The sequence below is a fragment of the Gymnogyps californianus genome, chromosome 7 (assembly GCF_018139145.2).
Source record: "Gymnogyps californianus isolate 813 chromosome 7, ASM1813914v2, whole genome shotgun sequence".
NCBI classification, from domain to species: Eukaryota; Metazoa; Chordata; class Aves; order Accipitriformes; family Cathartidae; genus Gymnogyps; species Gymnogyps californianus.
The window spans coordinates 26,120,315-26,139,791 of NC_059477.1; the positions used below are offsets into that span (position 1 = coordinate 26,120,315).

The window sequence follows — 19,477 nt, forward strand, 5'->3', positions numbered from 1 at the left end:
CCCAGCTCCAGAGCAGCTGAGTGAGCCCCAGGGTCTCCGGGGGCTGGAGGAGAAACTCGGGAGAGGCTTGGGGGGCTCTTCCCTGCCTGCACTGCCCTGCGGGCAAAGGGCTGCTCTGTCCCCTGCCTGTCCCCCCCCGCCCCAGGGGCAGAGCCCTGGCCCAGCCACCCTGGGCCGGGCAGGGAGGGAGGTGTCGTCCCTCCCCAGGGCAGCCCTGGGGACGGTCCTCGATGTCACAGGGCCACCTGCTGGAGACAGCCCTTGAGATCCGACACTCCCCCGGCCCTGGCCGGCCCCACAGCCAAAACTAGGGTTTGCCACGCTGGCCTCTCCGTCAGGGACCCCCCAGCCCCGTCCCCACTGCTGGCAGCAGCACCTGCCTTGTCCCTAAAACGCCACCCCGTGCCAAGCCCACTGCCCTCCCAGGGCTCTGCTGCCTGGCAGGGGGGTGTGGACCCTCTGACGCCTCCCGGGGCAGAGTAACCCTGAATGTCTGTCCACCATGGGATGCTTGACCCTGGGTTCCCCTGATGCATCCCCCATCACTGGGGCGAAGGAACCGAAGCCAAGACCCCCACACCCTGACCGGGGGTGGGGGGGGCACGTGTGTTGCGGGGGAGACGGCGCAGGGGGCAGGTTGAGGCTGGAGGTTGAACCTGGGCTGGGAGCAGGCGTGGGGTGGTGGGGCTGATGCCCACGGGGTGCTGGGGAGGAGGTAGATTTGGGATGAGAGGGGTTCTGCTTGCAGGTCGGTGGCAATGGAGGGGGCTTGGAGAGGTCCCAGGCGGGTGTGGGTCTGGGGCAGGGCTGGCCTGAATGAGGGCAGAAAGGGGGCAGCTATGGGGCTGAGAGCCACCGGGCCATGGTGTAAGGCCCTGGGTGTATGGGGGGACAGGGGACGGTCACCCAGAGCCCCTCCAAACCTGCTCAGGGCACGGCTGCCGTTGCCCCCAGTCCCACCACGGGTGCCCCACTCAGTGCAACTGGGAAACCCACCACCACAGGCAGCAAAATGCTCTGGGGCACCTTCAGTGTGAGGGACACACACGTTTTGGGGGGACCAGCAGCCTAGGCAAGAGATGGCTCAGGGGGATGCTGGCCCCCCCCTTCACCCCAGCCCAGACCCGGGGACCTGTGCGATGCACCCCTGAGTGCTGCCTCCCTGCCACCCCATCCCATCCTTGCCCCAGAGATGCACTGGGAGGAAGGGGTGATGCTCCACTGTTTATTTCAGCCGCCTGAAGAGTCACGTAGATGTGGTGGGGTGGGGGTGCAGTGGGGTGAGGGGTAGGGGCGCCTGCCCTGGCCCCCGGCTCTCTCCGGCTCCTCTCCTTCTCTCCCCCCTCTCTCCCACTCATTCACTCCTCCTCTCTCCTGTGTCCACCTACGGGTACCCTCTTGGCTCACGAGCCTGGCCCCACGCAGCCTCCTGCTGCTGGGGGTCCCCGTGATGGGGGGGGCAGGCGCTGCCCTCCTCTGCCCCACAGGGCTGCCTCTCAGGCCGGGGGGAGCGCAGGTCCCTAGCCCCCCTGGGCCAGGAGGGGGATACAGGTTGGAAGCACCCTGGCTCTAAGCTGGGTGGAGAAGGGGGGGCTCGGCCCAGACCCCTCTTCTCCCCATCCCCAGCATCGCCGCCATACACCCGAAGAAGTGCCAGCTCCAGGGAGGCTAGCGGTGCTGGTGCGGCGGGACGGGTCCCTGCTCCCGCGGGATGAACCCTGAGCCCATGCCTGGTGCGGGGAGGGGGCTGCAGGGGGATCCAGAACCCGCTGCTGGGACCGTCCAGCTCTCCGGGGAGCTGGCCCAGGCCACCACCTGCTCCCCCCAGCCCCTCCTGCCTGTCCCCTCCCTCCCTCCTGCCGCCCCCCCAGCCCGGGCCTGATCCTGACGCTGGCGTTGCCGCTGCGAAGCTGCGAAAGCAGAGCGAGCCTTTCGAAGCCGAAGGAGAGAGCCCAGGGGGTGTGGGGGGCCCGGAGGCGGCTGCGGGGGGGGGACCCCTTGGGCGGTACCGGGGGAGCGCCGAGGGGGCGAGGTGGGGGGCAGGAGGGGGGCTTGGCGGCAGGACGGAGGCAGGGACGGAAGGTGCCAGCGGGCTGCCGGAGAAGCCTCCTCTACAGCACTTCATGCTGCTGCTGGGTCGCCTCGCTCACCACCTGCCGGGAGAGAGGCACCGTGAGACGCCATGCCATGCCAGCACCGGAGCCCCCGAGCGCGGGGACAGGCGCCGTGCTCGGCCCCCCCCCGCCTCCCACCCCCACCCCCACCTCCCCCCCCCGCAGTGCCGCCCTGCGCTCACCTCCCCATCGCGGGTTTCGATGGTTTTGATCATCACGGTCTTTTTGGTGTGCACCTCGGAGCCGCGCTGCTCTGGGCTGGTCTCTGCGGGTGGGTGGACACAGGGGATGGGACCGTGGGGACGTGCGGCATGGGGGCACAGCAGTGGGGCTGGGGCCACTGGCGGGCTTCAGGAGCCCTGGCTTAACCCCGCCTCAGCTCATGGCAACACCCAACCGAGCGCTCTCACACCAGGGCCTCAGTGTGGCACCCGTGGGTCCCCAACCTGCCAGCCTGGCTGCAGCCCCCACACTGGGGACCCCCAACGACTCGTCCCAGGTCCCCCTCCTCACAGGGTGATGCTCACCTCGGAAATTGAGTGCGGAGGCGAAGGTCTGGTGCATGGGGATGCTGATCCTGCGGGCACACAGAGAGGAGAGCTCAGCGCCAGCCAGCCCCAGCCCTCAGGCAGCTGCTCACAGGGTGGGAGCCCCAAAAAACAGCTGACCCTGCTGGTCCCTCCACCTTGTCCTGCCCCCCGGCGCTCACCGGTTCTCCTCGCCCTCCAGCAGCTTGCGGTATGTGGCGATCTCCACGTCCAGAGCCATCTTGACGTTGAGCAGGTCCTGGTACTCACGCAGGTGCCGGGCCATCTCATCCTTCAGCTGCCGGATCTCCTCCTCCAGCCGGGCAATGGTGTCCTGGTACCCGCCGGCCTCCCCTGCGAAGCGCTCCTCCATCTCCCGCATCTGGCGCATCAGTGAGTCGTTCTGGGAAGACAGGGGGGCTCAGCGAGGCAGGGGACCCGGAGGGGCCAGAGGTCACCTGGGGTGGGAGCTGGGGATGCCGGGGGGGTCCTGTGGGAGAGCCAGGGACCTGGGGGGAGCTGTGGTCAGCCCTGGGCTGGGTCCAGCTGACGTGGGACCGTGATGGGTGGCCATCACCCTCTGTTTGCCCAGCGCTGGGCAGCAGGGTCTGGTGGGGGCAAGCAGGACAAGTGCTGGGCAACCACAGCACCCTCTGCCCAGGTGCCCAGGCCCCCCAGCAAAGCCATCCTACCCCAGTGGGAGGGCGCAGAGAGGTGCAGGAGCACCGGATGACTGTGCAGGGGTGGCACTGCCACACTGGTGGCTGCTGGCTGGCTCCGGTGACTGTGACCGTGCCGGAGCGGGACTGTTGTGCCCTGTTTGTTTGCAACCACCTTCCCAGACTGCAACCAGACACCCCGTGAGCCCTGCGCCCGCCTGCCTGGAGCCTCCCGGTCTGGGGCACCTTTTGCAATCTGCGCCTTGACTCTGGGGCTCTGCCAAAACACCTCGCAGAGGCCCAGACTGCCACTGGGGGAGGTGCAGCCCAAATGTGGGGGACGAGTTCCCCCATGGCAGCAACTCAGAGAGCTGGGAAGAGCCCCCCGACCCCAGAGATGTCCCAGAGGTCCCCGAGCAGCCCCAGAGCAGCAGGTCCTTGCAGGGAAGCTGGAGGTCTCCCCAACGCTGCCCGCAGCTCACCGTGCCCTTGAGGGCATCAATCTCGCAGGTGTAGGACTGGATCTGGTGCCGGTACTCCAGCATCTCCTGTTTCGCCTGCCGCAGCGCATCATTGTTCTTGTTGGCCGCCTGTGTCAGGTCAGACACCTGGGGAGAGGCCAAGGTCAGCGGGCACGGCCACCGGGACAGCCGGGACCCGCAGCGCCGGGGCCAGCCCGGAGCCCGCCGCCTCCCACACCTTCGACTTGTACCACTCCTCGGCCTCGGCGATGTTCTTGGCAGCGATGCTCTCGTACTGGGCGCGGATGTCCCGCAGCGCAGCCGTCAGGTCGGGCTTGGAGATGTCCATCTCCACCTGGATGTGCTGCTCCTGCAGTTGAGCCTGCAGCTCCCGGATTTCCTGGGGGGACAAGGTGACACCTCAGGGCACCCACTCCGTCCCCCGGCCCCACAGGTGCCCATGGGAAAGGGGGACACCCCTGACCTACCTCTTCGTGCACCTTCTTGAGAAAGGCGATCTCCTCCTGCAGGGACTCGATGCGTCTTTCCAGGTCGATACGTGCCAGCGTGGCTGCGTCCACGTCCTGGGGGGACACGGAGTGAGGGGTAGCAGGGCAGGGGGTGCAGGGAGAGCACCAGGGCTGGAAGGTGCAAAGCTGTGCCCAGGGCCATGCCCTGGTGCTGGAGCCAGGCTGCGGGGGGGAGATGGGGATGGGAGGGGAGGCGGGGGTCCCATGCTGCGTGGGGCGGAGGGCGGCTACTCACGGCTCTGAAAGCAGCCAGGTTGTTCTCAGCCTCCTCCTTCAGCTGGATCTCCTCTTGCAGCCTGCAGGCAGAGAGGGGAGGTTAGGGGGGTCCAGGGGAAGCCCCATCCCCTGGCAGCGATGTCCCCCCAAGCTGTCCCTGAGCCCAGCGTGGCCCGGTGGAAAGACAGTGGATTGTCCTGCATTCCCGGCAGGCGGCCGCAGGGCTGGCGGGGGGCCAGGGGCTCTTCCTCCCATTCCCTATTATAGTCAACGCCGGAGAGAGCACAAAGGCATGAGGTCAGCTCGGTGCCACGCGCGCTGCCCCGGCCCTTATAGGGGAGAGTGGCCTGCACCGGACGGGGTGCAGGATCCGGCACGGGGGGCCCAAGGGATGGCCACCAGCTGAGCCATCCCAGGGGGAGCAGAAGGACAGGCAGGTCTCAGCAATGCTGTGGGATGGGGGTATGGAGCAGGGACCGCTGGGGTGTGAGCCCAAGGTCAGGGCTGGGGAGCTGGGCTGTGCCAGGGGAGGGGGCAGTGCTGCAGGCTACCAGTCAGGGGGAAGGCGGCGGGGAGGAGGCAGAGGTGCCCTGTCGGTGCTGGCACATGGGACGGCAGGAACCCGATACCCGTTTGTTCTGGGCCATGCTCCTCCCTTGACATTGGGGGGTCCTCCATGCCGCTACCTCCAGCCTCCCAGCATCAGGGGCTCTGCCCCACCAGGACCCTAGTGCTGGCCATCTGGGACAGAGGATGGGGTTGCAGGGGGAGGCAGCAGGCTATGTCACCCCCTGGGAGATGGGGACTCGGCATTCCCAAGGCACAGGGGCCAGGAAGGAAGGTGCAGACCAGCATCAGAACAAGCGGCTCCCCCTGAGCATCCGCCCCTGCTGCCAGGTGCCCCCACGCTGGTCAGTCCCTGGGGGGTCACTCAGCCTGGCTGCCCTTGTGGCTATTCCCCCCTGGCCCCAGCCCCCTCCCTGGCACCAGCCAGGCCCACGGCATCCTTGGGGGGTCCCCCTTGCTCCCAGGGCACTGTGGACACCCACACGGCAAGCCTGGAGCGTCCCTGGCCTGCGGAAGTGTGGCCGCTTCCTCCCCTCCCTCCTTCGCGTCCGGAGCTGGTGGAGCTCTCCCCCCCCCCCCCCCCCCGGGTCATCCTCCCCCCTTGCTTCCGCCTGCCTGGCTGGCTCCGTCTGTCTGTTTGTCCTGCAGGGCTCAGTGCACAGATGGGCTGGCCAGCCCTCCCTGGTGTGAGCAGGGATGGGGACCCTCGAGGGGGGCACTCCGATCCCCCAGCTCTGGGGGTCCCATGGCATCACAGCCCGGCCTCGGCCCCACTGCAAGGGAGGGTGCAGGGGACACCCTTGCTGCTGGAGCCACCCTGCCCACTGGGTGCTGCCTGGGTGCCTGGCGAGGTCTGGCAGCAGCCACCTGGAGTGCCCTGCTCTGATGCCCAGGCTGTGGGCACCTCCCTTCCCTTGCCTCACACCGCTGGGCCAGCTCCCCCCCGCCTGCCCCACGCCGTAGGTTGGGGAGCACCCAGCACTGGCGTAGTGGGTCGCAGGTGCCCTTCTCCCTTCCAAAACTCACAGCCACCATGCCAGGACCTGGCACCCTGCAAAGTGCCCTGCAGGCGGGTGCAGCCAGTGAGAGGCACAGCCGGGGTGCTGTCCTGCCCCGGGGGATGGCATGAGGGGGATGGAGGAGCGGGGCCATGATGGGCTCCAAGCATGCGGCACAAGGATGGCAGTGAGCACCCGAGGGGCTGCCAGGGCGAGCTCTGCCACCGCCCATCCCTAGGGATGGAGTTGCAGGGGTGGATGCCCTCAGGGACACGCCGGGGCCCCTCCTCACCTCTGCTTGAGCTTCTGCAGGTCATCAAGCAGGTTGTCACGCTCGACCTCGACACGGGCCCGCTGGCTGGTGAGCAGGTCCACCTGGCGCCGGAGCTCCCGCAGCTCCTCCTCGTACATCTCGGCCACGCGGGTGGGCTCCTTGCCCCGCAGGCGGTTCACCTCGGCCACCATGAGGGCATTCTGCTGCTCCAAGAAGCGCACCTTCTCGATGTAGTTGGCGAAGCGGTCGTTGAGCTCCTGCAGCTCCACCTTCTCATTAGTGCGGGTCTGGAGGAACTCCTGGTTCATGGCATCGGCCAGGCTGAAGTCCAGCAGCTCGCCGGCACCTTGGTAGGCGCTTTGGTATGAGCGCAGGGGCGTCACACGGGTGGTGCGGAAGCTGGACAGGCTGGGGACGGCCGAGGTGCGGGACACCTGGTAGACGCGGGAGGTGACGGAGCTGCCGCTGCTGCCCTTGCCCCCAAAGGAGGCGCGGGAGAAGACCGGGGAGGCGCCGCCGCCGAAGGTGCGGCGGTAGGAAGAGACCCGCTGGCTGGAGGAGTAGGACTGGCTCATGGCTGGCGGCGTGGGGTGGCGAGGCCGGAGCAGGGAGCAGGCGGCAGGGCTGGCGAGCGGCCGGCAGCTCGGCGAGGCGTCGGGAGGGGACCCGCGCCGCTGCTATTTGTATCCTGCTGACATCACCCGCCCCTCCTGCTGCCGGGCAGCTGGGGGATGCTGCTGCGGGGGGGGGACGGCCGCCAGCCCCCGCCCACCACCCCTCACCTGCCCGCACCGCCGGGCTGCGGACCCCTGCGCAGACGACGACGATGCCCATGGACCCCCAGGCACCCCCAGACTCTGCCAGTATATCAGCCTCCCCCCTGGCCCCCACTGCACTGTCCCATCCCTGGGGGTGCGAGGGGAAGAAGCGGGGCGGGCTAGTGGTGAGCCCCCCCAGCACTGCCCACCCGCCCATCAGGGAACAGTGCCACCCTCGGGGGGCCCAGACAGACAGACGGCCTGGGCTGATGCCAGGGGAGAAAGACGGGGACTCAGCCCTTCACACCATCACTTGACCCCCTTGAGCCAGACCCCATGCCCGGTAGCCACAGTCGCCAAATTGGCCTTGAGCACCCCAAAATGCCCCTGATGATGCCCTGACCTACCCCACGGCAAGAGCACCAGGCTCAGCTCTCCATGTGGGGCCAGAGTCTAGCCCCCCCACCCAGAGAGGGGGCAAGGGAGGGCCTTGGGGAGGGGGTGATGTGGGGGGACCCCTGCCCTGAGTGTGATTGTGCTGACCTACGGCCCAAACCCCCCTTTCTGATACGGGGCCCTGAGTGCCAGCCTGGGTCTGGGCGCTATCAGGGTGCTGCTGAGTGACCCCGAGCAGGTGCTGGGTCCAAGCGGCCTCGGTGACGTCACCCCCCAGGTCCTTGCTCCAACACATTCCCGAAGCAGCAGGCACCCAACCAAAATAGCCTCCCGAGCTCATACGCGTGGGACATACGTGGTATTTATAGCTGGGGGAGGCACTCTGTTAACCCTTCTTATGCCAGGCTTGTGGAGAGCACAGCTGGACGGGGACCCTGCCTGGAGCAGCCCCAGCCCCGCTCTGGTCCCCGTCACCCCAAGAGCAGAACAAGGTCCCCAGGTCATCCCGGGGTGCTGCAGGCTCTGCCCTGTCTCCTCAGCCTCCCTTTTGGCTCTGCAGTACTTTGGGGAGCAGAAAGCCCAGCCCAGCTCCCCAATTCTTCCCAGAATGGGGAATACCCCAGTTCACCCCAGGACCCGCACTGCAGCTTCCCACCTCCTGGACAGGGCAGGGACCCCCAGAGCCATGAGCTGGCCATGCCAGCTAAAGAGGACACCCTGAGGGAGGAGGGCTGTGCTGGGGGAACCCCTCGGGGTGTTGCCCCTTGCCTGGGCAGCACCCCCTCCTCTCCTGGCCCCCCGGCACACCTGGTGACCCCCAGCCCTGCCCAAGCTGGGCTGTTTTGGCTGACATCAGCTGGCACAGCCCCAGTGCCTCTGTCCCTGGAGGCCCTGGCAGAGGGGACCACTGTGCCACCGGGCACCGGGTGACTCAGCAGCAGGAGCAGCGCTCAGCCCTGCCTGGCCCCGCACCTCCCGGCCCTCCACCCCGGCTGCAACACAGATGCCGAGCGGTGCCAGGGCTCGCCCGTGGCAGCATCGGCATGGCAAAGGCTTGGGCTTGGTCACGGCAGCATCCTCAACTGCCCCGGCTCCGGAAGGCACTCCTGCCTGCTGCCTGCCTGCTCCCTGCCACCTGGGGGGCCAGCAAAGGTCTGGGCCCCACAGCCATGCAGGTGGGCAGAGGATCAATGCCCCGCATCCCTTCTGCCCCCCAAGCCCCCCATCCCCGGAGCCCCTCCCGGCTGCCTAGTTGCAGCGTAATGCAGCAGCTTCCCGGAGGGTGCACGCTGCCTGGCGGAGCCTGCCTTTAAAAGGGAAGGTATTTCCAGATGGGGTTGTTTCATCCCAGTGCAGGGGGGAGGATGGAAGGAAGGGGGGCTTGTGGGGTGTGGGGGGGGAGAAGATGGAAAAACAGACAGCATCCTTCCTCCTTCTGGCCCTGCTCCGAGTGCACCCTGCGCATCCCTGAGCCCCGCACGTGTGCCCTGCCTGCCCCATGAGTGCTGGCAGGGTGGCATGCCAGCACTTGGCTGGGGTGCAGAGGGGCAGGTGGGTGCCCACACCAGCGCGGGGGACCCCAGGGGTCCGGGCCAGCACAGTACCAGCCATGCTGTTCAGCCGTCCCTTCCCGTGACCCCATCCTGCTGCCCTGCTGGCTGGGGGTGTGGGGAGGATGGGCCCCCCAGGAGTGGTGTGTCCAGCGGTGCTCAGCACCCTGCCTTGGTGCTTCAGGTAGGGCAATGCAAACCCCACCCCAGGCCTGGAGAGCCCTTGTCCCCATCCCCATCCCACAGAGCAGGGGGGTGCAGGGTTGGGGTGCCCCGAGGAGGGGAAACGCACTCTTGGGCACTGCTGCTAGGAGGGGAAGTGCCTCAGAGGGGTTAACCAGGAGCATCCTCCTGACCCAGCTCTAGGACAAACTGTTTGAAGTGGCCTTTCCTCAGCTGCCTTCCGGGATGACTCTGTGCAGGCAGGGGCCCCATGGCTGGCAGAGGGTGGACGGACGCCTTGGACTTTCCACAGCCTCTTAGGAAAGTCCCGTCTGCATGCGGGACCTGGCGGCATGGGAAGCAGGGAGCGAGGAGCAGGACTCGGGAACCCTGCCAGCGTCCCATCCCAGGGACGCAGCCCCAAGCACTCTGTGCCAGCTAAAGCCCCAGGGGCTGTGAAAAGCAAGGAGGCTGCGGAGAGCAGTGGTGCAGGGGTGCCTCCTGTCCTGTCCGGCCCCGTTCAGCCTCCCCGCAGCTCCATCCCAGGGCGGGCTGACCCAGACTGGTGGAGCCTGGGAAGCAGCCCCTGAGCCCTCGCGCTGGCCCAGCCCCAGCTCCCGCCGAGCCCTGGGATGAGGCTGCTGCCGGGAAGACGTCGGGAGCTGGGAAGTCAAACAACTCCCTCTGGTCATGACATCCCCGTGAGTGAAGCCAGCTGCATCCCGTGGCCGCCCCTCCTTCCCAGCCCTCCCTCCCCGCGGCTCCCCCAGGATTTAAGCCACGCGGGGAGGTGGGCACAGCCTCCCGGGGCTGCGGGCATCTCAGGGCTTGGAGCCGGACAGGATGCGGGGACGGGGTGCTGACCCCTCCTCAGCCCTGTACCCTGCAGCCAGGACCCCTGTGCCCCCCTCGCGCCTGGCCCTGGCTCAGGGGTGAGCGGAGGGATGGGAATGAAGCAGCGAGGGCGTCCATCCCCCTCCCTCCTGGCCCCTGGCCGTCTCCCTCCGTCCCGCTCCTTTTACAGCCATGAGCCTCCCAGGCGCCTTTACCCTAAGAGGGAAGGACCGTGCGGCCCGTTCCCCGGCGCTGACAGACCCAGGGCGCGTGTTATTGTCTAAATAGGAGACGGTTCTCCTTCCCCGCCTGGACTGCGGCCCGGCCCGGCCCGCCAGGGTCCCGGGAGCTGGTGGGTCCCCTGCAGGCTGCAGCCCCCCGCCCGCTGCTCACCCCACTGCCCCCATGCCTTTGCCCACCCCAGGGCTCAGGGCCAGCAGCGTGGATGCACAGCCCGTCTGGCTGCACCCGGTCCCCACCCCTGTGTCCCCAGGTGATGGGGATGCTGGGGATGATGGCCTGTCTGCAAGTGGCACAGGGATGCTGGGGGTGCTTGGCTGCCCCTACGGCATGTGTGGATGCTGGGGGTGTCCAGCTATCCCTCATAACCTCTATGGATGCTGGGGGGTGTTTGCTTGCCCCCTGGGTCTATGTAGGTCCTCGGGGTGAGTTGCTGCCTCCGTGGTCCATGAGGATGCTGGGAGTGACCTGTTGCCCCCAGAGCCATGTAGATGCTGGAGGAGACCAGCTACCTCCATGTCCATGCAGGTGCTCAAGGCACATGCCTGCCCCTGTCACTCCTCTCCAGCTAGCCCTGTGATCCGTGGGAGTGCTAGGGGAGTTCACCCGTCCTCGCAGCCCGTGGGCAGGTTGGGGATGTCCACTTGCCCTCATGGTCCATGGGGATGTTCACCTGCCCTTGTGGCCATGAGGATGCTGGGGGTGCCCAGCTGCCCTTGTGGTCCACGTGGATGTAGGGATGACTGGCCACCCTCGTGGTCCATGAGGATGCTGGGGTGTCTGTCTGCCCTCCCGCAGGCCTTGATAGCATCACCCATGCCAGTGAGATGAGGTAGCAGTTACCCGCTGCATCACTGGCGGCTCATGTAAGGCATGGTGGCCATTCGCTCAGCCTCCAGCAATGCCCAGGCAGTGATTTCACTTTCCCATGCTCAGACACGTGGGCCGGGACAGGGCGGGGGGACGACTGCCTCGATGGGTGCCATCCCTGCGCTCGTCCTGGCAGGGCGGGCAGGGAGGGGGTCCAGGCAGCCTGGCAGGCAGCAGGAGAAGGGGGCGGCACTTCCTGGAGCTCCGGCTGTGTTTACAGGTTCTGTCCTGGGCCATCTCTCCATTAACCCCTTCCAGCAGGGCTCAGCTCTGGCTGCCCTTCCCCAGAGCCACCCGCCGCTCCAGGGAACACTTCCCGGAGCAAAGTCTGCACGGCACCTCACCCTGGGCTGCCAGGGGACGTGGAAAGGGGCACGGTGTCCTGTCCCCACCGGTCCTGCCCCTGTCAGGCACCCCTGAGCACACGCGTGAGCCCTGCAGTGGGGTGCAAGCACCCTGAGGAGGAGCTGGCACCGGTTCTGGGGGGCTGCCTGGGGCTCCCTGCTGCACCGAGGGGTCCGTGGGGCAGAGAGGCATGGGGACAGGAGCAGTGCCTTCCCAGCAGCGCAGTGACGGGGTGAGGGGCGGCTGCGGCAGGTGCTGTGCAGCCCCCGGCATCCAGCCAGGGGTGAGTCAGAGCCCACCCGGAAAAAAACAGCAGGAGCTTTTTCTGGAAGCCCCACTGTTCCGGGAATAGCTGCGGCATGCCAATGCGCTGCCCTTTGCTCGCGCCTGCAGGGCTGGGCAAGGGCCACACCCGGCCCTGCCACTCACCCCCTGCTCCGGTCACCCCAGATCCAGGCACCCCCTGCTCCTGCACCCACCCTCCCCGGGACCCATCTGCCCTGGGCACCCGCTTCCGCCGGGTACCCACCCACTCTGGGCAGCCACGAGCTGGGGGGCCACGGGCTCCAGGCACCCACGCTGCAAATGTCCCCAGATGTCCCCCACGCATGGCCTGGGGACCACCTGGCAGCACCCGGCCCTGAGCTGGGTGCCTGCAGCAGCGGGGGGTGATGTGGGCAGGAGGACTGGGAGGGACGGCTGCCTGGCACCCATGTCCCTTCGGCAGGAGGGTGCAGGGCAGGGGGCATGTGTGGCCCAGCTCCGGGCCAGGGTGCTGGGTGCCTGCTCCCAGCCTGGTCCCGTCTCCGTGGGGCGCTGGCCCTGTGTTTTGCTGTGGTGGCTGTGGTTGACATGGAGACCCTCCAGCTGTCTGCTCGCGGGGTGCCAGGCGGTGGGGGTGCTCGTTCCCTCTTGCGGGGGGAGAGGCAGGTGCTGGGGGCTGGGAGCATAAATCCAGAGCTGTCGTGAGCTCCCGGCACGGCAGGTCCCAGGGTCAGGGGCAACAGGACCGCCAGTTTCCAGTCCCCAGAGCACGGATGGCGTCTCCGGCTAACAGGGTGCCCACGCTGGTAACTCAGGAGCTGGGAATCCGGCTGGCACCAAGCACTTGGGTCCCATGCAGCACTCACAGGCTGTCACCTCCCTCCTAAGGCCGCACACCCATTGCCAGGAAGACACAGGATCCTGCTGGGAAATGATGCATGAGCACTGATGGATAATCCAAAACCCCACTACTGCACCCCAGCCCATTCAGGGGACCCAGCCAAGGGCAGGAGCCACCCCAATCCGTGCAAGGCCCAGGGGTCCCATCCCCTAGATGTGCCCAGGCTGTGCCCCCGCTGGGGCTGGCAGGCAGCTGGGGTGCTGCGCTGCCACTGTGCCAGCTCCCAGCATGCCCCTGCGCATCGCTGTCACTCAGGGACATTGGTCCCCAACATGGCACCAAGGGCTTGTGCCTTGTTTTCTGTGAGGGCCGAGCAGTGCCAAGGTGGGGGAGCAGCAGTGATGGGGGGGCTGCAGCTTGGCTTAGGCCAGTGACTCACCCCAAAGACACCCAGCCTTCGGGAAGCGCGTGTGTTGCCTTGTGCACTTGCACCCCTGGGGAGCGTGGGGACGGCTGCAGGTGGGCCAAGCCATGTTTCAGGGTGGCCCCTACTCACCCGGTGCCTGGAATTGGGGCACCCCGGGGCAGCACTGGGTGACCATCCCTGGGAAGCCCACCCCTGCCTCTCGGCTCCCACCCCAGCCCCTCCTGGCTGTGCCTAGCTTCCACCCACCCAGCCCCCAGCTCTGCCCCGACTTTGGCAGGTGCCGGGTTTGCCTGGCCCCGGACCAGGGTGCAGGGTGCAGGGTGCAAGGGTGTGGATTGCATGGTGTGGGGTGCAGGGTGCGAGGTGTAGGGTGCGGGGTGCAGGGCGTGGATTGCGTGGTGTGGGGTGCATGGTTAGGGATGCAGGGTGCGAGGGGCACGGTGCGGTGCGCAGGGTACACGGTGCGGGCTGCAGGGTGTGGATTTGCAGGGTCGCAGGGTGTGGATTGCGGGGTGCGGGGTGCAGGGTGCGGGGTGCGCACTGTCGGGCCGCCTGGGCGCATTCCTCCGCGCCAGCAGGGGGCGCGCGGGCGGGGCGGGGCGGCGGGGCGGGGCGGCGGCGGCCATGCAGGTACCGAGCGGGCGGGCGGGCAGGCACGGGGCGGGGGTCGGGCCCTGCCCGGGGCTGGGGGGGAGGGGGTCCCCGGGCTCACGGGGGTCCCGGCCTGGGGTGACGGCGGTGTCCGCAGGCGGCGGCGCAGGGCTCGAAGCAGGCCGCGCAGGCGGCGGCGCAGGAGCTGGTGAAGTTCGTGAACCGGAGCCCCTCGCCCTACCACGGTGAGGAGCCGCCGGGCCCGCCCGGCCCTTCCTTCCCCTTCCCCTCCCTCCCCTCCCCTCGGTGCGGCCCCCTGACGGCTCTTCCCCCCCCTCCCGCAGTGGTGGCCGAGTGCCGCAGCCGGCTGCTGCAGGCCGGCTTTCAGGAGCTGAAGGAGACGGAGCACTGGGAGGTGCGGCCCGCGCAGAAGGTGGGCCCGGCCGGGGGCAGGGTGGCGGGGCGGCGGGGGCGGCGGCCGGCCCTCACCCCCGGCCCTCTGCCCCCAGTACTTCATCACCAGGAACTACTCCACCCTCATCGCCTTCGCCGTCGGTGGCCGGTTCCAGCCCGGGAATGGGTTCAGCCTGCTGGGGGCCCACACTGACAGCCCCTGCCTCAGGGTAAGGCCGGCCAGTTGGGTGCCTTCCCCCAGGGCTGGGGCCTTCTCTGGCGTCCTCCAGTTTCACTCCACAAGCAAAAACTACCCTGCCTCCCCCTGTGCCCCACAGCACCATTGCCGGGTCACTGCATCTCCCAGATCTGCCACCCAGAGCAGCCCAGGCTGACCCCCTGTATTGCTGCACCTGCTGTTATTGCCTCTGTGTCCCCTGTCCCACAAAGCACCTCACAGCACCCTGCGCTGACAGGATCAGCGATGAGACTCTGGGCGTGCTCTGCCCAGTCCCCACCAGTTACCCAGTCCCTGGGGCTTTGCGGTGCCGGCAGTGACACCTCTGCTCTTACCCAGGTGAAGCGGCGCTCTAAGCGGGGGCAGGTGGGAATGGTGCAGGTCGGTGTGGAGACCTATGGAGGAGGCATCTGGAACACCTGGTTTGACCGTGACCTCACCGTGGCCGGGAGGGTGATCATAAAGGTGAGCCTGATTTGGGACAGGCATGGTGGGCTAGCTGTGTGCCCTTGGCTCTGGGTCCGTGACTCCCACCCAAAGCGGGACCTACTGCAACCTCTCAGCCCTGCAGGCCTGGCCCCAGCTGTCCTCCTTGTGTTTCAGGACCCAGCCACGGGGCGCCTGGAGCAGCGCCTGGTACATGTGGAGCGGCCCATCCTCCGTGTTCCCCACCTGGCCATCCATCTGCAGCGCAGCATCAATGAGAGCTTCGGGCCCAACACCGAGCACCACCTGTAAGGCCTGGCTCGGCTCCGACCCCTGGCCAGCCCTCGGGAGGGCTGGGACCCAGCTATAGCGGTGCCCAGCCTCAGCTCTCTCCCTTTGGCAGCTGCTTGTCACAGTGAGGAGGTCTGCAATGGCTTTGCTTAGCCCCATAGAGTCCTCCCAGGAGATGCTTCCAAGCTTGGGACTGGGGAAAGGACACTGGGGTGTCCTGAGGTGGCACGATAGATCTGTGCTTGAAAAGTTGTGTGTCCTTGCTCTGTTCAGCATGGCAGTTGCTCCCTGGAGGAGCAAGGCAGGCACCCCAGGAAGGGTTGGCTGTGTGTGACCCAGGCGGGAGAGGTGAGCAAAGCCCTGGGAGCTAACGGCACCGTCTCCCCACAGGGTTCCCATTCTGGCCACTGCCGTGCAGGAGGAGCTGGAAAAGGAGGTGCTTATGGAGGCCACACCTTGCGATGCTGCGGCCCAGGTGAGCTGGGTGCCAAGGACTAGCAGGGGTGCTTGCTAGGACCTCGCACTTGTCACCTTTGATTTCCAGTCCTCAGGGGCCTGCCAGCAGGTTCCCCTTCTCCCTGTGGACTGCCGGTAACTTTCCACTCTGCACCGGAGCTGTGTACACAACACATCTGCTCGGCCATCTCTCTGTTCCCACCCTGGTCTGCAGCCATCCTATAGAGGGGGCTGCAGCGCCCGTAAAGCTGTCACAGCCTCCCTGGGGAGGCAGGGCAGGGAGGGGGGATTGCACAGCGGGCAGAGGGCCCCTCGATGCGCCCTGCAAATGGCCCTGCTGCCCTGTGTGAGGTGGGGGCTTGAACACAGGACGTGTTAGTAGAAGGGATGACCGTGTCAACGTGAGTGGGGTGTGGGACGGCTCTGCCAGGGGGAACAGGGAGTTTCCCCTGCCATCCACTGCCTGCCCTGCCTGCAGCTCTGCTTTCTTCCCAGGCAGAGCGGCACAGCCCTGTCCTGCTTTCCCTGCTCTGCCCCCAGCTTGGGGTGAAACCGGAGCAGATTGTGGAGCTGGAACTATGCCTGGCGGATACGCAGCCAGCGGTGAGTAAGGGCGGGAGCCTCCCTCTGCCTGCACCCAGCCTGCGGGCTGGCACTGCACAGGTTTTACCCGGCACGCTTCCTCTGCCTGGGGCGTGCCAGGGCTGGGAGCTGAGCGGAATGAGAGGAGGCAGCTCCTGAGGGGCAGAGATGAGGGGACTGGAATGGGGACCCAGTGGCAGGTACTTTTTGGTGACCCAGGGCCCATGCCCTGCTCCTCCTGGCTCTCTGCCTGCAGACGCTGGGTGGTGCCTTCGACGAGTTCATCTTCTCCCCACGCCTGGACAACCTGCACAGCTGCTACTGCGCCCTGCAGGTGAGCAGGAGGGGGAAAGGAGCCTGGAGGCCGCAGCGTGGCCCCCGCGCACCCCAGCTCAGCTTAGCAGGGCCGTGGGCTGGCCTGAGGCTCTGCAGGAAGGCGTGTTCCTATGGAGTGGGTCTGGCTTGTTGGAGGATCTGGGGTTGGATGGGGGTTGCCCCCTTTGTTGGGTCTGTGGGGTTCCCAGCAGCTTCCAGAGGTGACTCCTGCTCTCGCTGGGCAATGCGTGTGCCCACAGCTCCCTTTCTCAGTGCTTTGGGCTCTCCTGGGGAAGCTCCTGCCGGCTCAGTGCTGAGCTTCCTGGGATGGGGTGGCACTCAAGCTGATGTCCTTTCTCCTCTAACCCTGCAGGCCTTGATTGACTCGTGTGCGGCGCCCTCCTCCCTCTCCCAGGAGCCCAACGTGCGTCTCATCGCGCTCTACGACAACGAGGAGGTGAGTGAGAGGCACAGCCGTGGGGTGGCGAGCACAGGGAGGGACTCCATGTTCTTCACTCTCCCCCAGCCGTGCTTAGCAGGAGATAGATCCCAGGCCCCAGCAGGGCAAGGCGGGGGTTTGCTTACCCCCCCATGGAGCATGGTCCAGGCAGGCGGTGGGAAGCACTGGTGTGGTTGGAAGCTGCTCTGCTGGCTTTGGGGAGCCCCCTGTCACTCAGCCGGCCCCTGGTGTGCTGGGGGGTTGCGCTGCATGGGTCGTGCCGATGGTGGTCCTTGGCAGGTAGGGTCAGAGAGTGCACAGGGCGCGGAGTCCTTGCTGACGGAGCTGGTGCTGCGCCGGATCTCGGCATCGCCGCAAAACCTGACAGCCTTCGAGGAGGCCGTGGCCAAGTCCTACATGATCAGCGCTGATATGGCCCACGCTGTGCACCCTAACTATGTGTGAGTAGTCTGAGCAGTGCCACAGGCCAAGGCAGCCTGCCCTGCCGGCTGGGGGGATGTATCCCCGTCATTCCCAAGGGAATGCAGACAGCACAGTCCTTGTTGCGGCAGGGAGGGAGGGCTGTAGCGTGAAACGCCTGCTTCTCTTTTGCAGGGACAAGCATGAGGAGAATCATCGTCCGGCCTTCCACAAGGTGAGGGCAGCCCTCTGCTTAGGGCTTGGGACGGGTGCTGTCCGTCTGTCCTGCAGCGCTGTGAAATGCCCAGCCACTCCCTGGAGCACGGTCCCCGGGTGCAACTCAACAGCGCTCAAATGGGAGACGTTTGTCCCGCAGCACGATTTGGCCGTGCTGCACGTCTGGTGTTAATCACTTGGGACCACAGCCTTGGTCCTGGAGCCCTTCCCTGCTCTGAGCTGGGGCTGTCACCATCCCCACGGATCACCCCGGGAGGAGAGAATGGACTGGTGGGTTGGGGCGGGACGGCATTGCCTGGGCACGGGAGTTTCCAGAGCCACCGACTATCCCCGGTGCCAATCGCGGGCCTGCGGTGCCTTCCCTTGTGCAGGGCCCCGTCATCAAAGTGAACAGCAACCAGCGCTACGCCTCCACGGCTGTCACCGAAGCAGTCATCCGGGACATCGCCGCCCGCGTGGGTGTCCCGCTGCAGGTGAGCGGGGCTGGGCGAGCCCTCCGTGAACGTTAGCAGCTTGGGCCGCGGCCCTTCCCCTGGGTTCAGGAGAGGGGGCCTGTGCCAGACCCCCACCCCTCAGTTACTGTGTCCGTCCCCGCCGGGGTCTGCGCTGCCTGCTGCTCTGGGGCTCCAGCTCCGGGGCTGCCTCAGGGAGCAGGCTCAGGAACAGGAGGGGAGGGCTTGGCCTGAGCATGTCCCATCTCGGGGGGGGATTTTGCACCCTGGCTCGGGGACGGTGCTGCTTCCCCGTCCCAGGTTGCCTCCCTTCGGGCTGGGGGGCCCATGTGGGAGGCCGTGGGGCAGCGTGGGGAGCTGCTGAGGCCATGTCCCCGTGCAGGAGTTCATGGTGCGCAACGACACGCCCTGCGGCACCACCATCGGCCCCATTCTGGCCTCCCGCCTGGGGCTGCGTGTGCTGGACATCGGCTGCCCGCAGCTGGCCATGCACTCCATCCGGGAGATGTGCTGCACCTCGGGGGTGCTCCAGAGCATCACCCTCTTCAAGGTGAGCCCTGTGTCCCCCATCCTGCGCCAACGCCCCCTCCCTACTGCTCCACATCTCCCGCGTCCCCATAGTCCCCATCCAGCCCCCGTCCTTGGGGCTGAGCCCGGCCATCCCACCGGGCTCCCCACCCCTCTGGAGCAGCGCAGGTACTGGCTGCTTCCGGAGGTGCCCCCTCGCCTCCCAGCCTTCCCTGGCGACTGCCATCCCCAAATGGTTCCTATGGCAACTGGCGCTAGCCTTGAGTCAGTGATGGGTTACTATGGCGACGAGGTCCTACTCTCTGCGAGTAGCTGCCTGCTGTGACGCTGCGCACGTAACCGGACGGGGAGCCGCTACCTGCCCCCCGCTGCCTGTCCCCCACCCCACGCCGCCCTGCCCGGCCCACCCTGACGGCCTGTCTCCTTCCAGGGCTTCTTCGAGCTCCTGCCGGCGGTCAGCAGCAGCCTGGTGGTCGACTGAGCGCGGCGGGGAGGGAGCGGCTGCGCCTTCAGCCCTGGGGCCATTAAAGCATCTCTCTCTCGCCAGCGAGTGGTCCATGAGCGCGGCTGGGGGCGGGGGTGATGGACCTGGGTCCCCCTGGGGACTCCCATGGCTCCCCACCTGTGCTCTCCCCTGGGGCCGGCAGTGGGACCTGTTCACCCGCCCACAGCGGCTCCCTCAGTGCCCTACCCCAGCGAACGGGCAGAACGCGGCTCTGCCCCCTTCCCCCCTGCCCACGCCAGGGAGAGGACGTTCCCTGCCTCCTGCAGTGCTGGGGCTGCCCCCGTCCCCAGGGGAGCGGGAGGGGGCTGAGCCTGCCCTGCCATGGCCAGGGGCCTGCTGTCGGGTCCTGCCTGGCGCTGCCAGCCCCCTGCCAGCCCCGAAGCTGCAGCCGCTCCCTGCTGCCCGGGATGGGGGTGTTCCCTGCCCACTCCCCTCCTGCCCTTCCTGGGGCGGTGCCGCTGGGCGGGGGTGTGAGGGTGTGGCCCGGTGCTCGCCGCTCATTGGGCTCTCCTCAGGGGCGTGGCCCGCGCGGGAGCCAGTGGGGCCGCAGGGCTGGGAAGGGGCAGGCGGT

The 19,477-nt window shown here is 67.4% G+C and overlaps 2 protein-coding genes across 7 annotated transcripts; one reads left to right on the plus strand and one right to left on the minus strand.

Moving 5' to 3' along the window:
* Positions 1-1,211: 1,211 nt before the first annotated feature.
* Positions 1,212-6,962, minus strand: DES (desmin). Of its 6 annotated transcripts, none has more exons than XM_050899594.1 (9): positions 6,365-6,959; positions 4,527-4,587; positions 4,250-4,345; positions 4,000-4,161; positions 3,783-3,908; positions 2,824-2,975; positions 2,642-2,691; positions 2,297-2,379; positions 1,212-2,153 (listed from the first exon to the last, which is right to left on the minus strand). In XM_050899594.1, the coding sequence occupies exons 1-9, from the start codon at positions 6,919-6,921 to the stop codon at positions 2,112-2,114; spliced, it is 1,329 nt and encodes a 442-aa protein (XP_050755551.1). In that variant the 5' UTR covers positions 6,922-6,959; the 3' UTR covers positions 1,212-2,111. The 6 variants fall into 6 exon arrangements, with proteins under 6 accessions (XP_050755551.1, XP_050755550.1, XP_050755549.1 ...); XM_050899593.1 differs by having other exon boundaries at positions 2,824-3,023; XM_050899592.1 differs by having other exon boundaries at positions 2,824-3,044; positions 4,530-4,587; positions 6,365-6,958.
* Positions 6,963-13,772: 6,810 nt separating this feature from the next.
* DNPEP (aspartyl aminopeptidase) lies at positions 13,773-18,943 on the plus strand (the record flags this gene model as incomplete). Its single annotated transcript, XM_050900035.1, has 14 exons — positions 13,773-13,869; positions 13,969-14,057; positions 14,134-14,247; positions 14,595-14,720; positions 14,859-14,989; positions 15,363-15,447; positions 15,924-16,031; positions 16,267-16,344; positions 16,699-16,782; positions 17,065-17,225; positions 17,380-17,419; positions 17,793-17,894; positions 18,256-18,423; positions 18,832-18,943. Coding segments are annotated over 14 exons (1,434 nt in total), but the record flags the coding sequence as incomplete, so codon positions are not given.
* Positions 18,944-19,477: the final 534 nt, after the last annotated feature.